This window comes from Pseudochaenichthys georgianus, chromosome 3, assembly GCF_902827115.2.
Source record: "Pseudochaenichthys georgianus chromosome 3, fPseGeo1.2, whole genome shotgun sequence".
Lineage (NCBI taxonomy): Eukaryota > Metazoa > Chordata > Actinopteri > Perciformes > Channichthyidae > Pseudochaenichthys > Pseudochaenichthys georgianus.
This window is the reverse complement of record NC_047505.1, coordinates 33440214-33466443: the sequence shown is the minus strand read 5'-3', so window position 1 is coordinate 33466443 and position 26230 is coordinate 33440214. Positions and strand designations below refer to the sequence as shown.

Genomic DNA, 26230 nt, shown 5'->3' with positions numbered 1-26230 from the left:
TCACGGTTCAAAGCTAAAAAGGTCTTGTCAAATTCATTTCTGTTTCTTTATTCAAACCCAGAGGTCATTTTTCACTCATCACCAAGTCTCAGCTCTGACGCGGGGGAAGGGAGCCGGACAACAGGACTACAGGTGAAAGGAAACTCCACTGACGGAAAACAATAGTCTTTTACATGTTAACATGCCTGGAAAGGTCAGAATATGTCACCCGTAAAATCAGGTCTGCTTGGGCCACTACAACTTAATAACGTTTTGACTTATTAGGATTGCATAAGAGTAGCAATAGCACAGACATTAAATACTTTGTTTACAAGTCTGTATGCATAAATCTGCAAAAAAAACTAGTACATAAAGAAGTCAAATAAATATTAGTGGCGCAAAAGTACAGAGGAAATACTTGTTTCACACATTTCTTTTGAATAAATGTAACTACTACTACTACTACTATTCACCACTTAATGTCATTCTGCAAACATGCTCACAATGTTGCTTATATGCTGATGTTTAGCAGGAATTAGGTTCACCTTAAAGAGACTTAAAAGTGGCAAAGCTGCATTAGAGAAAAAGGTATGATATGACCAAATACGTTTGAAACAAGTTGAAAGTAGAATAATTCAAATACATTATTGGAAAAATACAGTGGTTGCTGCAGTGTTTTAATTTTAACAAAAAGGGGAATGAAAAGGGTTCTGTTCTTCCAATTTTATTCATTCACAATTTATATGATTCTTTTCCTACTTGAACAGCATCTATGAACTTGGGTAGGTCTTATATGAAAAACTACAGATACGATTTTAATTTGAACGGAAAACAAGTGAGATTCATTTTTATTATAATCTGTATTATTCTGCAAGTTTATCTCTATAAAATATAAAACAAAAACAATTCATAGTTTATAGTTTGGTTAAAAAAATAAATCACAGTATACAGTACATGATTCCTCCCAAAATGTGCACTTATCTAAATTGATGATGTACAACCACCTGTCAACATAAAGCTAAAAATGCAAACAAAAATTAAACAGTTAAAAAAAAGACTTTTCTTTTACAAAGCCACTACAGCCGAGGAGGTAGCTTCCTTAGCTAGCATCCCATTCTTGATTACGCCTTTTCTTTTCAAATAATTTACATAGAAATAAAAAATAAAAAAACAATAACCAACCTACTAAAAAAAAAATTGTACATTTTCACCAGATGGGACATCTCAAACAATCAAAAGACATTTTGGTTGGTGCAAGAATTGACACACCCGGTCGAGACAAAAATAAAATAAAACTCAGAAGATAAAAATGAAATGGTGCATTATAAGGACACAAGAATGTCTTGTTGGAGGAAACATTTCCCTACATTACCTAAATTCCTGAGCACTCACATGACGTGCACTTGTGGAAACACGCTCTGGGTGTATCCAGCTTTAATGTGTACAGTCATGCTCCAGCACACCAAACATCAGTCCATCCCTCGTCACACACAGCCTCACTCAGGCCAACTCTCAGGGCCAGAAGATATCTACGGTTATATACTTTACAGTATAATAATGCTCTTTTCATGACATCTACAATAATACCGACTGATCTGAACAAACAGTAAGTCTGTATAATGTCACTGGATTGGAAACACACTGCAGGCAGTGAATACATTTAAAAAATGTCAAAATTATTCTGGCCAAATTGTTGCCAATCACTTTGCTGTAGAGCTGTGAAATCCAGACTATATATGCGTTTCTTTGATTAGCTGTGGTTGAATAATACTCACCCACAATACACTTTTAATAATCCATTTTGTACGTATGGCCACAGCTCAAACACAGTTGTTGACTCAGCTGCCAGTCTTACATCATGTTAGAAGAGTGGGATTACATTCACGTGTTTAACTTGGACGGTTTTCATGTGTTTAACTTGTCGCTCCCAAAGCAAATTATGTTTAATGACATGTTTCAAAATCAACCAGAAGTGTATGTTAGCTATCACTCGACGTGAACAGTTGATTTCAGTTTTAATTTACTGTTTATTGAGTTTTGGTCATTACATTTATTTACAAATAGTCAATAGTTTACTCGACAAACAGAGTAAATAAAAACAAGTTGACCTTTTGCTATTATGACATTTGGGGGGAATTATTCTCTGTACAGTTACATAAGAAAAAGGATACCACTCTCATACCTGTGTGGATCCAAAGCCAGTAGCCAGTTAGCTTAGCAAAATCAATGAAAACAGCTGCTGGCTGTAACTTAATATTACGCATTAAGATATATGATAATGACTTTCTCATCTTGTGCTCAGTAAAAGAGCGAATCAGCACATTTTCTTATTAAATAAACTGTATTTAACAAGGCAATGAGTCAACAAGTGTTCTGACAACCAAAGGAAATTTGAAGATCAGATTAAAGCAGGTCTTATTAAATCATTTCAGTGTTGTTGTATTCAAAAGAAAATGTTTGTTGGGCTTGATGTGTCTCTTGGTCCAATGACAAATATAAAATGTGCGTCTGCAACTTAAGAAAATAAGTTTGATCCAAGTTAAACAGCATGATGATAAAAACTCGGAAAATAAGTTCCAGATTTAAAAATAACCGGAATAATCCTCTGGACTACTGACTTTAATGATCTAAACCTGTATGAATGGACTTGTTAGGGTTTTTGAGGAGTTAAACAAAGAGAAGTGCTGTTGTTTTGGTGAATGCTTGGGTTATATTCAAAGGCCACCTGAAATCACCTTCACCCTCCTGCTGCTCAAACAATAAATAACACCTTTCACCACCACCAAGCATAGCGGGCGCTATAACAGTGATTTCTGCTAATTATGACGTTCTTAGTCTTGGTAACTTAACTCAAAGACGTGTTCATTATAGACTGGCATTAACTTATACCAGATAACGATCACAGGCAGGGCACAAGTTATTGCTGACGTTACATTATCCCCATCTGGCAGGTGAAGCCCACCTGAAAGTTACATTCACTCTGAACTCTAGGATGATTATTACATTTGCTACATTTACGTAAAAAAGAAAATCAAAGTATAAAATCAACAGTTGCTGTGGAGAAGCTTTTAAAATTGACAAAATGTGTTACAATTCAAATTGAAAAAAGCTTATAATTACACATAGAACAGATAAATCACAAACATCTTTGACACATACATTGAGACTCGCAACATTATGAGATCCAATGGAAAGCACGAGGCAGGCACTGGTGGCAAGATTTTCCTTTGGAGATCCTTTGTCGACCAGTTTTTTTAACTTGATGTGCTCAGTTCAGCTCACTTAGAAAAAGTCTCCAAGTTCCCTTTAAATGATTGGTTGCATCTCTGTTTACACAGTAATTAAAAACATAAGTGCTCTCTGAATGGTCTTTTAGCAGGGTAGTTGGCACATTTCATTGTTTGATATAAAAATGTTTATATATTGTTGAAGCATCTTAATTCACATGACGGAGAGATCTGTGCACACAGACAAACTGGAGCTCTGCAGTGTGTTAGTCCTTGACTCGAGGTATGTTGTATGAGTAGTGTACCAGAGGGAGGCCTCTGCTCTGACAGAAACACGCTCTGCCGCACGCCTGAACCTGCTCAGAGCTGTCCGACACGAACGAGTCCCCCTCGTCTGCGTACTCAGACTGAGCGGAGGGGGTGCCGCTGTCTGCCCAAAACCCCTCAGCGCGCTGGCACACTGCAGCTCCCGCCAGCAGGGTGGGACAGCTGTGAGACTTCATAAAGTGTCTGCACACTGTGGAGGACGACGGGGACGAGCAGGTCCTGGCATGCAGCGCCGCCTCGCACTGCTCGCACACAACTGTCTCTCCACAGAGCTGCGAGTACACCCCACAGTCAAAACCCAGGTGGGTGGAGGAGCCGCCGCCTGTGATCTCCGACCCTCCGCCCCCGTCATCTCCGTGACTCTCGGCCCCAGCCTTCACTTCCCTGCTCGATCCTCCGCGACCCCGTAGCCTCAGCCAGTCCTCCCTGAAGGCCGGGCTGAAGAACACGTACAGCACTGGGTTCAGACACGCCGGCAGAGGGAAGAAAATGAGGGTGACAGACTTGGCGATCTCTGGACCGCCGGCTGTAGCGCCAGTCAAGAGAGGGGCGAAGGAGAAAGCTGCCACGGGACAGAAGAAGATGCAGTTGGTGAAGATGAGCCATGCTACGTGTCGCAGGGCGCCCGTCTGCTCCGGGTCTGCCAGCTCCACCCGGCCCAGGTGGCAGTACAGCTGGGTGTACACCGCTGCAGTGAACAGGTAGGCCAGCGCGTTGAGCAGCACCAGAACCACTGTGACACTCAGAGCTGGACTCTCTCCGCCGGCGAAGGGCAGGCAGAGCGGAGAGGAGGAGAGGTCCCCGGAGGTCAGGAGAGGCAGGCAGGCTCCGGCAGCAGCCAGCAGCCCCAGGAGGCCCGCAGCAAGACTGAAGCGCCGATCCCCTCTCCAGCACCCCCGCCGGCTGCCGCCCCTCCTGGGTGACATCAACACCTTCCCGAGAATCGTCCGCACGGCCACGCTGCGCTCCACGGCTGCCAGCGAGAGTAACAGCACCGCCCACTCCGAGGAGAAGACAGCCATGGCTCCTGTGACCTGACAGCCGGGCCCCATCTCCCACCATACCCCGAACTCAGCAAACGAGCCCCAGGTGGCCACGTCGAGCACGGTCAGCACGCCGACGTACAGACCTGTGAGCAGGTTGGCCAGGGCCAGCAGCCCCATCAGCAGCCGGGCGGGGGAGAGGGAGTGGGAGTGGCCTGCAGCGTGGTGGGTGGGGGCGAAGGTGGCCACCAGCACCAGGCTGTTGAACACCAGCGACACCAGGCAGATGAACCACACCGTCAGGCGGATCATCCAGTTACCCAGCAGGTGCTCACAAGGCTTGAAGGCTCCTGGAGACGGACATTATTTGGTTGCTTAAGTTCATTTAAAATGTTATAGATTATTGAAATGCTCCTCCCGCCTTGATTTACTGACACATAATGAAATAAATAAAAAGCGGTTTCATTCTTACCTGGAGCAGGAGAGCAATGCATAATCATTGACATTCTTTCCACATCCTCCCCGCCTAAAAAAAATTAAATAAATGTAAGAACAAAAAAGTAGTGAGTTGTATAGAGCAGCGGGGTGACACTAGCTCGAGAGGTTTCCAGATTCTTGTTTCTGCTATATCACCATCAGCTTTCCAAGAAAATAACATAACATCTTGTAGAGACTGAAACACATGTTCTGTTCAACTTAAATAGTAATAATTACAGTTGTTGTAAATGTTCTTTATTTATATTAAAATAACTAAATTTAAAGCAAATAAATTAAGTCAGTGGCAGGTCTCTAACTTTGACAAATGATTGTGTAGTTTAAGGATGTAATGCTATAAAATGCACGTTTTCCTTGAAAATAAAGAAATGTAAATATGTCCTCCCCAAAACTGTTGAACCGGTGTCTGGGAGGAAAGAATGTTATTTGTATGCTCATATGCCTTGAGGCTTATATCAAACTCTTTGTTGATATTTGTAGATGCTTTAATGTCAACAAAACAAAAAAGGTTTAGCTAACATATCAACTCTTCCAGGGGAAAAGCGCAGGCGTGCAGCTGTCCTACCTGCTGATTTCTTTAGGTCATTTTCCTCAGAAGAACTCGCCATGGAGTCACATCCGACGAATGCACAGCACTGGTAGGCATAAGGGACAGAGATCGACCTGCACACAAACAATGATCATCAAGAAAACCTGTTAGCATCCTGCTGAGGTCTTGTAATACCTTATTAGGGAAAACATAAATTAAGTGTTTGACAGCAAATATTTGTCTCTTTTAATAAGTTTCATTAGTAATATTTGAATGTTTTTCTGCTCTTTTTGTTTACTACAGGATTACTCCAATTTATTTTATGTCCAAAGTTACCATTGGCGAGGGTCCTGTTCATCTGCTGTATTGTTTAACAACAACGCAACTGCTTAGTTTGAGTTTGTGCAGGACAGCTATGTTTTCCTTTTGTGTCACAGCAAGTTTGTTTAAGATTCAGTACTCTCCAGACTCCAACATTGTTATGATCACGGAGGAACAAAACATATATACATTTAAGAAATAGAGGAACATTTATTTCATATAATTTGCATAACAATTTTGATGGCAGGAAAAGCAGTCTTTAGAAATTGGCCTCACCTGTGCATGGGCCATGTCCTGTAAAGATGTGATCTTTCTGTTTTGACACATTTTTACAATCCTGTACCGAACACGTGTAGATCTTTTATTTGATTATTTTTGATAAACTTATTACAATATGAATCGATTTTTGTTTAACTTTCAACAAATCACATGTTTGTAATGTACCAGTAATTGTCTGGTAAGTTTGTGCCTGTATTGCCAAAAACAAGGAGGTAAAATGTGGGAATCATATGCAACTAAAGTCCGCAGGAAATGAAATTGATACATTTTAATATCAAATTCAGCAGCAAACACGAGACACAACCAACAGAACTTGATAGCGAACGGAGAAGCTCTTCCTCACCTCAGCTTTGGCAGGTTTTTTGCTTTCAGCACATTTTTCATTTCCGGGTTTCCTGAGAGTTTCAACTGACTGAGCGCACTCAGTCCAGTGGTAGGAATCACAGTCAGAGAGTTCATACTCAGATCTCTGCAAGAACAAAAAGGAAAAAAGATTGTACATAAGACATTTTATTCTGTTCAACAAGAACAAACAAACCAGGCGATGATTTGTGTTCTGTACTCATAATGATGGCAGGTGATCAAATAGTACTACAGGTCATACTCACAGGTTGGTGAGTGCAGCGAGGGAGAGGAAAGCATCTCTGTGGATGACTCGGATATCATTTCTGCTTAGGTCTCTGTGTAGAATAACAACACAGTCAACCAGGCATACAAAACTAATGTTTGTCTGTGTGCAAACGAGTGTGTGACTGAGTGGACTTACAGTAAACGGAGAGCAGAGAGACCTTGGAAAGTGTCCCTGTCAAGTTGGTCAATGCGGTTGTGCTGAAAGCTTCTGTAGATTGAAAACAGAATTTTAACAGATTAAAAACAAGCTCACGATTACCTTTGTTACTTCAATTGTTTTTATAACATAAAACGTTAAAAATGTCTTCCAAGATTTTGATATATGTGAAGTGACTGCTACATGTTCAACACTCACATCTCCTGCAGCCGGACGCAGCTCTGCAGGGAAGGCAGCTCCTTGATCTCATTGTAGGACAAGTCTCTGATGGAGGAAAACAAACAAGTAGATAACTGGGACTATTTAAAATGAGAAAGGCCCCGATACTTCAGTGTGATCACTTTTCTAGAGCACCACATTTGTTAAGTGTATGGGAATCCAAATTCTGTGACAGCAGTGTTAAACCATAGTATCTGACTGTCCTGGTGAGTTCATCGTGATCACAAATGAACAGCAGGTAGAATGCTTTGTAGAAAATATATTCTAGGCGATACTGCAGGTGGCAGGAGAGGAAAAGTCTCTTACAGCGTATGGAGCAGCTTGAGGTCCTCGCAAAGATTAGCAGGGATGGAAGATATCTTGGTTCCTGACAGGGTCCTGGAAATAAAATATAGAATCAGTCACCCAGCCAGGAGACGCACTAAAGCACAAGCATGAACCGATGCTGCATACAAGTTTACTCACAGACTCTCAAGGTTATTAGTTGACGTAAGGATGGGGAAGTCCTGCATCATGCTGGCCCCGCGCAGCATCCTGAAACACATACGGTAACACATTGTAAGATCACAGTCAGGAACATCAAGGTATGAGTGAGAATAGATTACAAATAAATAAAGTAAAATGTGTCAGTCACCAATAACTAAGGAGTAAAAACTTGTTAACACTGATGTGTCACGACTTACAGGGAGTGCAGGTCGGACAGATTCTGGAAAGCCGAGGCACCCACCAAGGACAGAGGGTTGTCGTAAAGGTGTCTGTGAGGGTAGCAAGAGCAGAGGGGGAGAGTTCAAAACCTAAATAATTTACTATGCGAGAATGGCACCATCTTCTGGACATTCGTCTACTGAAGCCTCGCGCTGTCAGCTCAGACTGTAACTGCGCCTTTCAGGAAGCATGCTGTGCATTGTGCATGGGAGCACTTGTACAAATGTGAGTCATTACTGTGCTATGTGAGCTTCTAAGTGGTGTCAGTGAGTTTGACCTTACATGGTGCGCAGCAGGGGGTTGTTATGGAAGGCCCCTTCAGGTATGACAGCAATATCGTTGCTGTGAAACCCGCTGCAAGGAAAATGTCAAGGTCACATATGCATAACCAAAAATATGGATACTAAAAGCATTGATGCAAAAGCCACACAGTTCTGCAAACAAAATGCAACCCTTAGTTTCCAATACAGAAATCTGTCAATGAGTTTAATAGATATAATAATTGTATTAAACAATACAAGGGCTTAGCCTGAAACAGGAAATTATTTGGGCTTGTAGCTTTCAAAATAAAAGCAAATGAGTTGAAATATGTTGCAAAAGACTTCAGCAAATCTATCAGTATGTATTGATCACATTCACTAGATATGTATGCGAGTATGGACTTTTAAACCACACAACTTGTGTAAGTGTACGAATTCACTGGCTCAGAAGAGGAGGGTAGGTTATTTTCACAACATAACAAATACAAAGATATTAAAAAGTGTTTTTTATGCTCTGATGAGTTAACTGGTCATTGACATTAGTGCAAGTATAACATGTTTCCCTCACAGAAAAGAAGCAGGATTATATACTCACAGTTCCTTCAGTTTGGGCAGGGCCTCTATAGCTTTGGGAAAAACCATCAGGTTATTGAAGTTAAGATCTCTATGATGAGACGGAGAGAGAAGCAGGAAGTCAGCCCTGGTTTCTTATATTATGATGTAACAATCCATACCACTTACTTCTATACTGTGACTAAGCATTGCTAAAAGGAGTGCTACATTATCTGGTTCTCTCTGTGAAAGCAACAAGCACGCTACTTATTAATGACTAGGATAACTCGCATTGTAATAATCCTAAAAACAATATCGGATTTGCCAATGGTTCTGAATAATCTACCTTTTTAGAAGCAATAACTTTGAAATAACTGACTATCAAGTAATACATAACCCTAATATCTTATCCCTTTTCCATTGCTTTATGGGAATCTAAGCCCAGTGTAATGCAAGTTATAAACAGACTTTTAAGCCTGTTAAAAGTCTGAATTTAATTTCTATCACTCTATAGTGTAAGGAACTAAAACAAAGAGCAAGTGGTGCATCGAATATATATTTTCCTCCCTTTGTCCCATACTAAAAATCTTTTCAAGGTAAGGAAACACGAGAAAAGCAGCAAATCCTCACATTTGATGAACCAGAAACGGCCAAATGCTTGATAAATTACATAAACTAAATACATTTCGGCAGTGGCTCAGTCAGTAGGGGCTTGGACTGTGAGCCGTAGGGTCTCCGGTTCAAGTCCCCGAACAGACCTAAATATGGAGTGTGGACTGCTACTTGGAGAGCAAGGCACCGGACAACCCCTTCCCCCCCCCCACTCCCATTGCTCCCCAGGCGCTGTACAATAGCTGCCCACTGCTCCTAGTACTAGACTCCTGGTACTAGGATGGGTTAAATGCAGAGCACACATTTCACTGTGTGTGCTCTGCATGTGTGACCATTAAAGAGGGGTTTCATCCCTCCGATTCTATATCTATAAATAATACTCTACTATTGAATAAACGTTAACAGTAAATTAATTAAGGGGCTAATCAGTCAAATGTATTGTTTCAGCCGATAATGAAGCAGCAAATGAAATGCACAGCAGCCCATAACTTTAAATATTCTAGTATCTAAACTAACAGCATACAAGTCGCTACCTGCCTGTGGTTAAAGGAACATGGTGCACCTCATCGTTCAAGTGCTACTGTGTTTGTGAACGTAATTTGAAGTCCAGCATTTCATTCATGCTAGGGAGGGTGTCTGCTCAAACTATCACAGCAGCTCAACCCCTTCTCTTCACAGATATAATACAAAACACCATTACACACCACATACATACATTTTAATATAGACCTTGTGTGTTCAAGGGTCCATTGTAGTGTGTTCTTATGTAGGAAATAAACTGCACTTTAAAGTGAGAGATTGAGATTAAGAAGCAAACTTCTTTCGTATCCTGTTAAGATCCTGTGTTGTACAGTAAATGCTCGCCATTAGGGAAGGTTGGCGCTAAAACATTTTGCATGGCTGTGTGACAGGAGGAAGTGAACAGTGGGAGGGTAGATTTGATAAGCATCATGTACTTTGCTCTATTTATCCTAGAGCAATTAAAGGAGGAAGTGGACACAATGATGTCTGGAGGACCGGAGCAGAGGTGGGTGGGGGGGCTGTTAGCACACATAAACATGAGCACAAACACATTGATACAAACACACACACACACACACACACACACACACACACACACACACACACACACACCACACACACACACACACACACACACACACACACACACACACACACACACACACACACACACACACACACACACACACACACACACACACACACACACACACACACCCACACACACACACCACACACACACACACACACACACACACACACACACACACACACACACACACACACACACACACGTATTAACTACTGTATGATTGCGCACTTACAGCGTCTCCAGGTTCACAAGACCGGCAAAACAGTTGTCTCCTATCTGCTTAATTCTGTTGTTATGAAGATGTCTGGAAAAGGAAAAGCACATATGTGAGATTTGTTATTCCATGATGGATTTAAAATAATCTTCAACATTAATTATGGGTTTGTCAGACATTCCACAAATCAATTCTAAAAAAGCACAGTGTGATTTGTGACTCCGGTGTGTGTGCGCGCTGTGTGTGTATGCAGAAGGCTTTCCTGACCTACTACATTCAAGGTCTTTTCTTCCTGTTTACTGACGTGTTTATACTAACCCTGCAGCAATACCACTCAGAGCGTGCGTGTGTCTGTGTGTGTGTGGGTGTTTGTGTGAATGTATAACAGATTCGTAATGCACCACTTATTTGTACAAGTTCCTCTAAGGAAGGTTTTAGCATTTTACATCAAGAATATCTTGGTTTTACCATAATGCTCAAACAACTTTTCAAAGTATTTTTAACATTTTAAATCAAACCTCAATTGCAAATGTGCTGCAAACATTTGCATTTACAAAGTCAGTTATTACTCACCAACTAAAGAGACATCGATCTATTACCGTTTTATTGACACAGAGAATTTGCATACGTTTCCTCTCCTGATGTACTTAACACCCAACGAGCTTCACTTCTTCAGCTCCTCCCTCAGGTCATTTTAGTCAACAGGAGCATGTTCTCATTCAGTGTCCCTGGTTGATTAAGCTTTTAAAAAAAGGGCACCAGCAGGTTATTCCTGCTGGGCTATTTAGTGTATTAGCTCTATGAAGACTGCATGCAAAGTTCTCCTGGCAGCTCTGGGGAGCTCAGTTCACTTAATGACGCTGAAACGGTTTGTTACTCATATAATGAAGATTTAAATGACGTCTTACCAAAAGCCCTAATTAATGAAAATCCATGGTATGTAATTACCTTAATTTTCTATTTAGGAAATATTGCAGTGACTAATGGCTTAACAATGTCCCTACTGGTGATGCAAGCTGAATGCTATGGAGGGTTTGGAGCCAATCGTCTTTTTTACTGCTCTTGACGATGTGGCAAAAGCCAACCAGCCAAAAACATGGCGGCTAATGCAGCGGTGTTCCGCCCTGCCGTCCCTCTACGCAGTCATCCTCTCTCCCTGCCCCTTTGAAATCTCTCCCACACAGGATCAATGTATAATCTTAAAAAAATAAATAAGTGAATTTTATACAACAATTGCAATTGAACTTACAGCACAACTAAACTAGTGAGGTTGGCGAAGGCGTTGTCTGGTATGTACGCGATGCGGTTGAGCGCCAGCGTCAGAGCCTGGAGGTTCTCCTGGTGCCTCAGAGAAACAACGGGGACCTCCGTCAGGTTGTTGTCATCCAACCAAAGGTGGCGCAGCTGCTGAAGGCCTTCAAAACTGTCTTCTGGTACTGTGAGGATGTGGTTGGCATCCAGGCGACTGCAAAAAAGAAGGGAATAAGGAGATAGCATTGGTTCATTAAATACATATGATTTGACTGAAGCTCATGGCACTGTGTTTGACTTTTGGACTCTAGCTACTTATTTAAGCATTTAACGGCACACTTGGCTCCAATAATTGTGTATTTAATCACAGTATGGAGCACCTTAGGACTTTTTGAAGGCATTGAAAGATGTTGGAAGTGTGTTAACGCAGGGACCAGATATATTTTTTATAACTGAACATAAAACTCAATCAGTCACAACCTGAACCTTTAAAAATTGGCACGCACCTAAAACAGGTCCTCTCAATGCATGGAACCTGAAGTTTAGAAGATAAATCTAATATATATATATATATATATATATATATATATATATATATTAACTTGTCATTTCCTAACAAAATTAATATAGTATACTACAATATTATAAAGTTGAATGATGTGAACATTCAGGAAATCTGATGTTTGACTGTCCAGGAGCCAATACTTTGGTGGTAAAAAAGGTAAATATTTGTATTCAAGCAGTATGATGAATGCACAAGTGTTCTTTTCACCATCACCACCCTATTTTCTCCAGCTATCCTCCCTCCCTGAGTGTCTCGCCCTCCCTCAAAATTCCTCAAGTGCCTGGGCTGGAAGAAAAACACTCTTGATTGACATTTAGCTCTCTAAGGCTTTATACAAACCATGTCCTGGCTCTGTCAGAGCATATTACTTCAGCTACAGACCTTAAAACCCTCACAGAGAAAAGACATCTGTTAAAAAGAAAGAAGAGCGGCAGAAAAAAAGGAGAGGGGAAGCAAGGGACAAGGGGAGGTTTATAGAGGGGTGATAATAGCTGAAAGCTGGACTTTCAGCACGTTTCTCCAGCTGGATCCATTCATCCGTTAGTTCCCGAGTGCGGCAAAAATAGAGCCATGTACATTTCATGGTCTTAATGAAACTGACACTTGGTAGTGGTAGAAAAATCATACCAAGAGAGAAGGTGAGAGGAGCAGGAAATAGTGCAGGAGCATACAATACGAGTAAACGTGAAAAAACACAAGTTCCTGGAGAACTCAACAATCGCAACATAGGAAGAGACTAGAATAAAACTGAACTACATTTGCACCATTAGCTGGGCCTTGTGAACAACAAACAATGAAGCAGGAGTAAAGGATCTGATATGAAGGGAACCGCCGGTAAATGACATCAACAACAATTTAGATTTGTATTCTGGACTTGGAAGAGGTGCACAGTCTTAACTCTCATCACACTGCCATCTTACAGTAGTGGAAAATGTAGTATAAGTACTGTCAGTCAGGGATACTGAAATTGCACTTTTGCAAAATGACAGCCCTTTTTATTTGATGAAAATCTCTTCCAGTCCATGCTGCTGATATTTCACACACTGTGGCACTCCATTAACATTAAAAGCGCAAAATCAAATATTTGAAACTACATTTTATACATGCACTTATTCGTCAGAAAGTCACCACTTATTTTTAGAATAAGAGTCTAAAGTCATGCTATCAGCTATGAACTCCCTTTAAATCAAACTAGACACATTTTTAGCATATGTGCATTCCTAAGCAAAACGTCAGTACCATATGCTTAGAACCCTACCTACATTAGTGGATCTAAACATGAATCTGTGTGAGTATGTAAGTGTCTATAATGTGGTTGTTAGTTTGGCGCAAACACTATGAATTCCAGTTCGGATAGTAAGCTGTGTAAATTCACTACAGTGCTTTCTCTGATAACAGCACGTCTTTCGGTCCAGGAATTCAGGACACAACTTCTGTCAGCAACAGCAGCTGCCTCTTTAATCATCTAAATGTTTCATCAGCAATTAAAAGACAGACATTTTTCACTCAAAATGGGATGCTCTTTGGCTAGGCTTGGCAATAACCAAACAATCGATACCTAAACTAATGAAAAAAAATCAATGGATCAATTTGATGACATTGACAGCATAATTATTACAATCTCTGCGGTATAAACTGAGTGTTTCCCTTAAACAGTACGGACAGAAAGGTCGAATGGAAAATGAAACACTGTTTTAGCAGACAATACCTTTCATTCAATTAACTTTAAGAGGGGGGGGGGGGTGTGTGCGTGTGTGTGTGTGTGTGTGTGTGTGTGTGTGTGTGTGTGTGTGTGTGTGTGTGTGTGTGTGTGTGTGTGTGTGTGTGTGTGTGTGTGTGTGTGTGTGTGTGTGTGTGTGTGTGTGTGTGCGTGTGTGCGTGTGTGTGTGCGCGTCAGATGGCTTACAGAGACTGAAGAGATTGAAGGTTCTTCAGGGCAGCACTGGGCACAGTTTTCAGCTGATTATTCTGGAGCATCCTGAAGGTAAAATAGCAAAATTATGATTTTCAACACTTTTACTTAAAAAATGATATAATCCTTGATACATTATATGACTATGTAATGGAGGCCTCTTTGATGGGTTCATGATTTTTCACAAAAAAACAAACAACTTTTGACACGTTACGTATTTAACATTATGTGCGCTTATTGGGTTACAGTATTTGTAAAAAGCATGTTGTCCATGTGTTTGTGTTTTCAGACATGTAACCAAGACCTCACCTGAAGATCAACAGGACTTTGAACTTTTGGCCCGTTGCAGAATCAACAGGGCAGCGCTTTGTGTGTCGCTCAATGTGTTCGAGTCTGTGCAAGCAAACTAGGGTGTGCTGCCCCGTGTAAATTATGCAGAACTAATTTTTACCCAGGGCTTAGGGTGCATGCTCCATTAGGTGTTTTTACAACCAGAGATATTGTTGAGGGAAAAGGTGGAAAAGGGCATGTCTAAATCAATGTACATGGTATGACTTTGTTTGGGTGGCAATAACTGACAGCACTGCAACGTTACCACAAACTTCACAATGTTCTCTTGCCCGCAGTGTTTGGAAAACTTCACACCGTCACAGGCATAAGTGTGTGTTTGTGTGTGTTGACAGGGATGCTTACAGGACTTTGAGCTGATGCAGTCCAGACAGGGCATCAGGGTGGATGAATGACAGGTCATTCCCGGCAAGTCGTCTGTGGTGAGAGAAAGAGTCGCACTTATGTTTTGGAAATGTCTCAACTGTTTCAAATAACATAAGAGGAACACAGTTTAAACCAAACAACAGAGTGTATTTGATTTCAGCTTAAAGCAATGCATAGTGTTTAAAGAACATCTCCCCATCCAGCACTTCAGTAGATTAGGTTCCAACTCTGAAGCTGAACATGGGCCCTGGGGTGTCAAAGACATGCGTCTGTGCCATGGCCTGTTGTCACTTCGTCTGTCACCCACAAGAGATTAGAGCTGTTCCTGGATATCCCCCCTCTTGAGATCCCTTTCTGAGCCTCCTAACCATTACTATTCAGTGCTCCCTATAGAGAGAGTGACAACCTGATTCACCCCTCTGAAGCCGACACAACAAGTGTAGCCTTGTAACATGTATCACTAGGCAGCTTCTGGAGTTTCTTCATGAATTGCTTGAGATGGAGGGGGACACCTCCCTTTCCTGTTGGGAACAGGAAGCGTTTAGGAAATAAGGTTGTAAATAAGCATGGGGCAGGCTGACTAGGACACACAGCACAAGTATACTATCTGGCCCGAGAGATTAGCAACAGATTTATCACTCTGCAACGTGAGTCAGACCAGGCTGAATTCCCTGCAACAAGAGCTGCTGGGTGTGAGCCTGAGAATCAATGCTGACTGTGTTAGAAGACCATGTTCCCTTCACGGAGTCACAACACTGCTTTCTGTTTGTTTCCCTTTAATGTCACTGAAATAGAGACCTCGGTCACTGAAACGCATTATTGCATCAACATTAAGGATGAGAGTGAAAATAACAAATACATTACCTGTTTTTATAAGTATATTGTAACCAAATATCCCTCACTAAGGTTTGCCCCCCAACGAAAGCTTGTTTTTCTTTCAATTTATAGTGTTCACAAAAGTTTTAACATATCTACTGCTGGTAACAATGTGTTAATCCCAATTCACAAATATGTACAATGATATGCAATGCAGACACAAATCGGTAACAGTCTGTAGGCATTACCTATCTTAAGTATGATAGTGTGACCCAAACCCTACATTTGTGTATGAGTATTAGTTATTCAAAAAAGTTTTACTAAAGCATACATTGCTGTAAGTGTAACATCCAAAAGACTAAACAATAATTGATTGACTAGAGCTAGTCACATAAATCGTATATCAAAATTATAATCTGGTTCCTTTACAGTCGATTTATGACTAACATTAACATGTACATAAACCACCTGTGCTTCAGGTCATTAATTTTGTATTAAGATAATCAGAAAATAACTGCCTTACTAGGAAAATTCACATATACTTTGAAAAACGTATTTCCTTTATAGTGTCCATGTTGATCAACATGAAGCTGGAAGAGCAACTTCCCACCTCAGGAAATGGGACTACCCGAGGAGCATGTGAATGCACCATTAGGCTTTGCAGGGGTCTGCACTCCTGAGTGATATTCTAATTCACGTTCTCTCCATTGTGATTCACCTTGGGATTTTTGACTCTGCCCTTTTAATTAAATTAAAGTCTAGTATGATGCAGTTGAATACAATGTTGCTGTGCTTGTAAATGGAAAGCTTGGTTGAGCTTGACAGGAGAGCAAGTGATTCTGTTATTAAACAGAATAAAGAAAACAGCTTACTTAACTGAATACTAAAAGGTTCTTTGATCATTTTGTTGTTTCTATGTTTTAATTTAACTATGAACATTTAGTTAGAAAATGTTGGATTTGGTGTGACAATGTCTTATACAAGACCCCAACAACAGCAGACGCCCTGCTCTGAACTCACAGGCTCTCTTTGCTGTTTGATTTAATGTGGTTGACCAAAGCTGTCAGATGAGGATGTGACTGCTCATTAGCTTTTTAAAGAAGGCTGTCAGTGCAGTTTGATTTGGCTTTGAGACAAACCCATTGAATAGCTTTCAAAGCTGGAATCCACAATTGAAAATACCACTAAATCAACCAAACAATGCGCCTCCACTCAGCCACAATTTGTCAAGAGAATGTCTTGTGACAGCTTAAATAAGAAATAAGAATTTAATTCCAAGAACATAATCTGCAGTTATATTCATGACTAGAGTACAAGTTGTAACATGCACACGGATGCCTATAAATTCAAAATGACATGAGTCTTGTCTGCAGCTGTTCAGTCATTCTTGTTTTGCAACATACAGTACAGTGACCCATAGGCTGATGTCAATATGACTTCATTTCATGAGAACTCACACAACCAAGAACCTGCAACCATTGTCACAAGCGGCTAACCACTAAATGCAAACATGGTTTGACACATTATTCAGATATCCTTCAGGTTTCACAACATAAACAGCTTCTCCTCCTCTTACATCTTTCAGCAGATGCAGTGCACGTCCCCCCAGGCTTCGACGAGTAAAGAAGAATGTGCTAAATCTTGTTGAGGAAAGGCTAAATGCTCTCCTTGTGAAACACCACTCCCACAGGTCTACCTTTGTCAAAGGCAATTCACAAGTAGCCCTGCAGTGCACTCCAACAGAAAAGGGCTACAGACAGGATTTACCACCAACAAATATAAACATTCTTTTTTTTGCAGAAACAATACAATTCATCTTTTTAGTAAACTACGCTTGCATAACCAAAACAAGCTCCCTTCCCCCTTGACACGCTCCCACATGTACAGTGCACACCTTGTTGTTGGGATAGGTGGCTGTGATAATAAGCTTGTGACTGCATTTATGTCCATCTTGGCAATGAAGATATTGCAATTTCCAGGAATTATGTAATTATAAGTGAGTTTTTTTAATTACCTGACGAGAGAAGCGTCAGGTAAGTAAAGGAAAGGTTTCATTCATTTTCCCACAGACAGTACTGGAGCACTTCTGCTGTTTGGATCAGCATGGAACCTTCCTGTTTAAATCATCAGTGCAATTTATTAAAAACTATATATTAAACTATCGAGATATTTGATTACATAAATACGAACCGGTTTCTAAGTTACAAGTCTGTGTCCATAAGTTGTCTGGGTTACATGTTAATTTATGGTAATAAAACACATTTTACAACATATTTTACAGCCTGCAGTTTAACATTTATCCTGTATTCTTCTGTAGTTCTAAGTGACTTTGCTGGCCACTTAAAGAGCATTAAAGGTCCTTTGAGAGTGCTACTGTTAGGGTAACTGTGTTGAAGCTGAGCTAGCATCTGCAACAACAACAAAAACATTGAAATCAAACAGACAAGCTTATTTTTAACAAAACAAATGTGTGTAAAGCTGGAAACACCGATTTGTACTATAATTGATCAGGACAAGAATATCAAAAGAGCATTTCATGCCATACAGTATAACGTTATAATTATTATTGTCACTAGGATTAATTGTAATTATATGGATTTTATGCCATATAATTCAGCCACATTCATACCCAATATAAATTACCAAGAAAATCTTTATTTATAGCATACATGTCATTAAAATGAGTGCTAGACCATGCGTTTAAATAAGATGAAGAGACAAGAACAAATACACAGCTGCAACAGAAATAAAAATAAAGGTTAAAATAACAACAATAAAATAACAAAATGCACTTTAAATCATTCTGTCAACAAAAGGCAACATATTGACAACAAACTGACCCTCATGTCATTACCACAATTCACAGAAGACACATAGAGAGCCCATTGGTCAGAGATTACTTCAAGACTATAAACAAACCGCTAAGGAAACAGAGAATACCTGTCATCACGTCTGCTGAGCTTTGTGGTGCCTTTGGCAAGAGAGTAAGAGAGCGGAGGAGATTGCGTGACTACGAAGGAAGAAATATTCCTCCCCCGTCTCCGCTCCCGTCCTGAGTGAAGATGCCCCACTCTCTTTCTCTCCCTGATCTCTTTCTGTCAACTCTTTCTCTCCCTGTCTTTGCCCTCAGGGCCCCCGCTCTGGTTCACTGACACTGCAGCAGCCCTGGAGCCGAAAAGTCACCCAGCAAAGTTCACCGAGACGACTCTGCACATTTGTTAGAGAAGGTTAAACAAACACACATATGCACTAAGGGTATATGTCAATCAATGACACCCTGACGACAGTCCATCCATCATGCGCACCTAGAGGTGAAAAAGGTAGCACTGAGACCTGGTGGGTTCGGGGTGGGGTTATTTTTTCACTTGTGTTTCCATGGAAACCATTGTTTTGCTCTCTTCTTTCCTGCCTTGCATACCTCCACACAATGCGATGAAAAGTAAATTGCCATTTTGACAAAGCAGATTGGAGTGGTGTATGGATAAGTGGAAGATTTAGGCAGCTGAAAGATGCACCAGAGCTTAATAAAAATACTACGCTCACACAGACTATGACACAGTGGAGCTGGAACCGCTGGAGTTTGTTCACCGACTGGTCACTTTGCTTTCTCAGGGCTGCATGTTACCTGATATCAGGTAGACAGATTTTAATCTCTGACTCCCAGCAGCTCCGAGCCAGACAGGGGAGTGTTTAAAGAGCAAAGAAATAACAAACACTCACTAAGATTAGATGTACGCCACTCAACAAAGCCCCAAAGCGCAGATGTGCTGTTGCCACCCTGATAATCCCTTAAAAGCAAAAATCAACACAGGATGTCACATGATCGTTGCTTCAATAAATGATGTCTCACCTCACTTTTTTTCTTTAAATTGAGCTTTACTGCACCTTTTATATTTCATGAATGATTGAGTGACTTGTTACCTCATGTAATGCTGTGCTTATCTTCTTAGGCTGGGAAGAAGGGCATGTTCTGCACCTATACTGTGTGTTCTGCAGTGCAAACTCAAATACCCAGGTGCATATCATAAGCCCTCATGTCAACATTGCAAAGAGTAAATACATCATTAGCAGGAGAAACACGGGGCATGTACTTACAGTTCTTCCAGATAGGGGAGGTTCTTGAACACAAATGCTGGAAGCTCAGTGATGTTGTTCATGCTCAGATCACTGTGGAAACAAATGATCAATTAGAAACACAGTAACATCTCTAGCATCACTTAAAAGATTAGTTTTGAACGCTTTCACTTTGCAAAACCTATTTTGTACCCTTGCCCTAATTTTATATAATTCTTGAATAATTTGGCCATTTAAATGGTTGTATTGCTTTGACTGTGAAGCCCTTCCAGAACTGAAATAAAATTGCAATTAATTATGACAGTCAATAATGAAAATTCTATAATTGTTCTATAAGGCCTTATTTTGCATGCATATAAGACATTAAGATGATGTGTGACTGCATTAATAAACTATGTTTAGGAAAAATGTATACTTTCAGTTTTGTCACCAAACATTTATGGCAAGTCTTTTGATTGTGCCGGCATGACTTCAACCTCAACCCCCGTAAAAAAACTTTGAAAAAGCTCTTCGCTTTAGCCTCAGGGATCTTCATTTTTCAAACCAACTTTCAGGTAAAGATAGGCATGTAGCAGCATGAAAAGTATGCACACAGGACTTGATTTGCTTCCCCACCAAGACTAATATGAATATAGTTTACAATCATCAGTTATCATTGGAAAAAAAACACAAGTATGTGCTACTGGAAATGTTTTGAATGTACCAAAGTGAGGGACTGTCATAGTAAGATTGGACAAAAAATGCTGTCTTGATGAGATCTACACAATGAGGCAAATTCAGCTCTGGATCCTTATCTTGATCGCAGATCCACCAACCTGCTTCAAAGACCCCCCCACGTCAAAGCCATATGTAAAGAGACGGCACATATCAAGACTGAAAAAACATCCGGGATACACAAATGAAGCACCCCCTGCCCCCCTTTCACTCTCCACTTGGCCATCTTGAATTTCACTGCCAGATCTCCCCAGGACCTTGTGTGTGGGCCCCTGAATCCTACAAGGATCATATTGCCCTTCCTCTGCACTCCCAGCTACACACACATGCGCTGAAGTCTTAAAAAGCAGGCCCTGACAGAACCCTCATCATCTCTGCGACCTGTGTCCTATCTCCACTTACCTGGTTATCCAATTACCATACACACTGTGCAGCAACAACAACACTTCCATCAACATCCACCCACTTCTATCCTTCTTTCCTACCCAGACGACATCTCTGGTGGTGTTCTGCATCCACTGCTGCAGATCTGCCACCACTAGTGGTCAGCTGGAAACATCCCTAACCACATTTTAAACTGTTTGTCTAAATCTTCCGCAGACTGTTGACTGGTCTGAGCCACATGCAGGCTGGGAGTACGGGAGGCCTCTATCACACTTCCTCCCTCCCTCTGTGTCTGACTGCTTTACTCATCAATGTCCATGTTCCATATATGGAAGGGACACTACAAATGCAGCTGTGATAAATGATGACAAGCCTAAATGCTTCGACAAACAGGTATCAGTAAATGTCTATCCCATGTGTCATTTGGCTTCATTTTAGCAGACATGAAGCAGAGAACCGGAGAAAGGTAGCAGACACTTTAAGAAACCAAAGATATAGCTTTTAAGACAAAGCATGAAGATATTCTTAAGGTCAAGTACAATCCAAAAAAATATCCTAGTTAACGTAGAAAATCTTGTGCCATGAATTTAAATTATTCTTTTGAATGTTCAATAAAAAGGTCAAGAGAAATGTTAGGGAACTATGTATCAACCCTGTTTTATTGGGCCAATTATATGATTTTCAGTAGTCGAGTAGTGATCATAAGTAAAGAATTATCAACCAACTTACTGAAAGTGCTCAGAAAGAATGGGATGAAAAGCATTTACACTTGAACTTATCACTCTGTTGTCTGAACAATCTGGGAACATTTTGGTTTTTGTTCATAAAGAGGTTTCTGGTGCATTTCCACTGCAGGGCCTCGCACGGCTTACTACTAGGGATGCTCCGATCGGTCGGTCACCGGCCAATACTCACTCTTTACCGATCGATCGGTGCTCTCTAAACATGCCGATCGCGAGAGCCGATCGCATGACGTAAAATACATGACACTTTTCTCTGTGTGCGGCAAAACAAGCTCGCCAAAATGGCTGGCATTATTTTAAGGTGTCTGAAAAAGACAAAAATAGCGGAATGCAACGTGTGTGTGAAGCAGAAATCCTGCAGCTCTGCCCGTTGGACCGGTAAGCGTAGCGAAACACACAAGAGTTAGACCTAACACACTTAGCTATTTTATCTACCTCTGGAACAAGCTAAACTAGTTATAAATATATTTATTTTTCACTGTCGGGTCACTCATTACTGGATCAGTGAGCTGCATGAGATACTGAAAAGAGAGCACTTCCGCTCATTTCTCCCGTGTTATTATTATCCAAAGTGAATGTTAACTTGAATAATGTTGTACATAATTTGAATGTAATAATTAAGTTGATTGTTGTTTGTGGAAGCTCCAGTGAATGAGCCCCATTAACTGAGTTTAAACATCACTTTAAATGGAAGGTTTAAAGTGATGTTTAAATCTTCCATTTAGGCCCCGCCCACTCGATCGGATCGGCGATCGGTATCGGCCGATACTGATTCCAGCGATCGGCAATCGGCCCCGAAATTGGCGATCGGAGCATCCCTACTTACTACGGTATCAGGGCTCAACGCTAACTTTTAAAAGTGGTTGCCAGGCTGGCAACCAGACATCAGCTTTTGGTTGCCAAAACTGAAAATACGGTTGCCATTTTTAGTCACCTTATATTTTAAATAATTAATATACTATACAGTTATACATCAACCTAATAATGAACATGTGGTTAACTTAAGTGGTAGGAAGTTTGTCCACCCTCAATTGCTGGTATACTAAATACCAGTAGTGCAGCTGCTGTCATGTTCTTCACAGATCCCTCACAAAGTTTTGTTTAGCACTTTTATTTTGGTAGTAATAAGATCGGGACTCTTATTTTGAAGGAACCTTTACCGGAAGTGAATGCACAACGAAGCAGAGGCCATTTCTCTATAGAGTGGTGAAGTCCTTCCCCTTCCGGTGGACCTCCATGGGATCTTATTTCGGAAAAATTATGTATTGAAGTCAATGGAGAGAGAAAGATTATCTTTCGATCCTGTTTGAATTGTGCCACGAATTACACATATGATGTAGATAGATTCTATCTATATGGCGCTGATCTTAGCCATCTCTTAGTGGAGGAAAACAATTGCGACATCACTTACGCGACTCTGGGATTTGTAGTCTTTCTAGTTGCGTATTTTTCATAGTCTTATATTTCAACAGTTTTACGACAAACTGTGACTTTTTTGACATGGAAATTATGTTTTAAGATTGACAAACATAATATGTGTAATTCATGGCACAATTCAAATAGGATCGAAAGATAAGTTCTCTCTCCATTGACTTCAATACATTATTTTTCCGAAATAAGGTCCCATGGACCGGAAGTAGATAGGCGTGACTTCGCCACTCTATCGCGAGTACACATGCTGCAACTATTTCAAGTACTACGTCATAGAGTGGCGCAGAATGCTGGGCATTTAACATGCATTTAAACAGTCCTTCGGCGCCACTCGATGACGTAGTATACTTGAAATACTTGCTCTGCAGCATGTGTACTCGCGATTGAGAAACGGCCACAATGTACATATAGACTAGAGTGGCGAAGTTACGCCCATCTACTTCCGCCCCATGGGACCTTATTTCTGAAAAATTATGTATTGAAGTCAATGGGGAGAGAAAGATTATCTTTCGATCCCGTTTAAATTGTAACACGAATTACACATATGTGACCTGCTCTATCGAAATCAGTCGCATTGACCCGAAGACACATTTTGAGTTGTATACACTGTTGGAAAGAGGATATTCCTAGCTTTCTAATGATATCAGGATTGTTTTTGTACTCCAAATATTAAGCGAAATATGTCACATTATATAATGACTGTCACCGAGACATCATTTTGAGAAAAAGGCCTTCAAAGTTTCCTCTTCTCTGGAATCCATCGATCTGATTGATTATTAGTGGAGCAAATGATCAAAATACTACGGAGGGAAGATATTTTAGTTTGGAGGGGAAGCGCGAGTGTGTGTGTATACCATAGGTGTATACGTGTGTGTGTGTTTGTGTAATTTTGCGTTTGTGTGTATTGTGTTTGTTTCCCGGGGAAAACACTCACGAGAAACACCGGCTGTTGTTATGCCTGCTGTGATGTTAAATTACTCCGTTCTCCGCTTGCAATTATGCCTTTACAAGCTTCAAAGTTGTATTTATCATCTGAATTTGCCGAAACAAGTTTAATATTCTGAAAGCCAAGACTTTGTTTAATTGAAATCAGATGAAAACAAACTGTAACGGACCCTGCCGTGTTATCTATGATTAATATACTCTTACATTCATAATTTCAGCCGGAGGGATGGGGGACGGCGCTGCGGAAGAGCAGATTGCGAGAGAGAGGTGCCTGTCTTCGTCCCTTTACAAGCTTCAAAAATGTATTTATCGTGTGATTTGGGAAATAAAAGTTTCATATTCTAAAAGCCAAGACTTTGTTTGTTTAAAATAAAACAAAACACCCGAACACCGAAAAAATAGTTTTTTACGTAAATCCACGTTTATTTTGAAATGAGCCGTTGCGACTTCCGACTGATTTCGATAGAGCGGGTCACATATGATGTTTGTCAATCTTAAAAAATCATTTCTATGTCAAAAAAGTCACAGTTTGTCTTAAAACTGTTGAAATATAAGACTATGAAAAATACGCAACTAGAAAGACTACAAATCCCAGAGTCGCGTAAGTGAATTTCGCTAGCTGACATTAACGTTACACATTACACTTGTGTTACTCACCAAAACCTTGTAAAGCCGGTCCCGCATGCTGGAACCGACTACTCCCCTTTTGTGTATGTACAGTCCTCAACATTGCCAGACGTGTAATGATTTTCACCTCTTTTAATACTTTCGCTTCATTCTGAAAGAAAGAGGTGAAATGTGCTAACGTGACGGCCATCTTGGTGTTGGTGACGTATGCGAGACCAGAGTTGTAGTTCATTGAGCGCTTCACACAAAAAAATGTGTTGCTTCACAGTTTTACGGCACATTTATTTATTTTTTACTTGCAAAATTATCTTTTAAATTGACAAACATCATATGTGTAATTCGTTGCACAATTCAAACGGGATCAAAAGATAATCTTTCTCTCTCCATTGACTTAAATACATAATTTTTCCAAAATAAGGTCGCATGGCGGTCCCCCGGAAGGGGAGGGACTTCACCTCTCTATATATTTCGCCTCCCAAGACTTTACACATTTTCCTCTTTGCTTTTCGTTCGGGTTCATCTTGCGCTTTATCAGTTGAATCACTTTGAACATTCATTTGAGATGTTGACGGGTTGGCCGAACTTTTTACCCCACAGTCAAACAACTTAATTTGCTTCGCCATTTTTTGTAAAACAAACACACGCGAGTAAACGTGCATCGCTTTCTGGCTCCGTAATCACACCAATGCACGTGCAACTTAAGTATCAGGTTCCGACTGGTCACAACAAAAATTAAATATCATTCTTAATTAGTGGTTAATTAGATGATGTCATAATTCCTAATATCGGGCCGATATTAGGAATTAGGACATCATCCCGATAAAAGTATTAATAGCCACGATAATATAAAATATATTTTTTGGGTAAAAAAAAAGAAATAAATACTGCGGTGTGGGTGGATTGGGATGAGGGACGCTTGTTTTTCCCTCGGCTCCTCCCGTTTTGCCAGTACTGTGGTGTTTTTCACAAATCCAGCGCTCCCTAACTCATGCCTGGCTGTGACGTAAATGGTGTGCGGCCGTGAAGCCAGGACAGTAAACAAACATGTCGTCGGTAGTATGGGACTATTTCAAAGTTTCAGAGTTAGATAGTTCGCTTGCTATTTGTATTAACAAATGCAATGCAGAAGTTCCACGAGGAGGGAAAAAGGCAACGAGCTATAATACTTCCAACCTGATTAGTCACCTGAAACATCGCCATCGCTACGATGGTGTGTTAAAAGCGTACGAAGACGCCTGCGCTGCTAAACTAGCGGCGAATCCAAAGCCAGCTGCAAAGGCACCGGGGGTTTTACCTATCGACGAAGCTTTTCAAAAAGGCAAGAAGTTTGCCAGAGACGACCCCAGGGTTAGTTTTGTTCATAGTAGTAATGCTCATGTCATTTGCTCACTACTAGTCTTTTTTTACCACCAGGTGTGCAAAAACTACAGGTACATTTAATATATATATAT

General features: G+C 40.7%; 1 protein-coding gene across 1 annotated transcript in view; it reads right to left on the bottom strand.

Annotated features, from left to right (window-relative positions):
* Positions 1–687: 687 nt before the first annotated feature.
* Positions 688–26230, bottom strand: part of lgr4 (leucine-rich repeat containing G protein-coupled receptor 4) — a 34456-nt gene continuing 8913 nt past the window's right edge. The window contains exons 2-18 of the mRNA XM_034110394.2: positions 19957–20028; positions 15025–15096; positions 14326–14397; positions 11853–12068; positions 10622–10693; positions 8707–8775; positions 8134–8205; positions 7830–7901; positions 7612–7680; positions 7453–7524; positions 7126–7191; positions 6907–6978; positions 6749–6820; positions 6484–6609; positions 5577–5674; positions 4989–5042; positions 688–4866 (exon numbers count right to left, since the gene is read on the bottom strand). Of these exons, the coding sequence (XP_033966285.1) occupies positions 3473–4866; positions 4989–5042; positions 5577–5674; positions 6484–6609; positions 6749–6820; positions 6907–6978; positions 7126–7191; positions 7453–7524; positions 7612–7680; positions 7830–7901; positions 8134–8205; positions 8707–8775; positions 10622–10693; positions 11853–12068; positions 14326–14397; positions 15025–15096; positions 19957–20028 (2740 nt within the window). The 3' untranslated portion in view covers positions 688–3472. The remainder of the gene's footprint in view (positions 4867–4988; positions 5043–5576; positions 5675–6483; positions 6610–6748; positions 6821–6906; positions 6979–7125; positions 7192–7452; positions 7525–7611; positions 7681–7829; positions 7902–8133; positions 8206–8706; positions 8776–10621; positions 10694–11852; positions 12069–14325; positions 14398–15024; positions 15097–19956; positions 20029–26230) is intronic.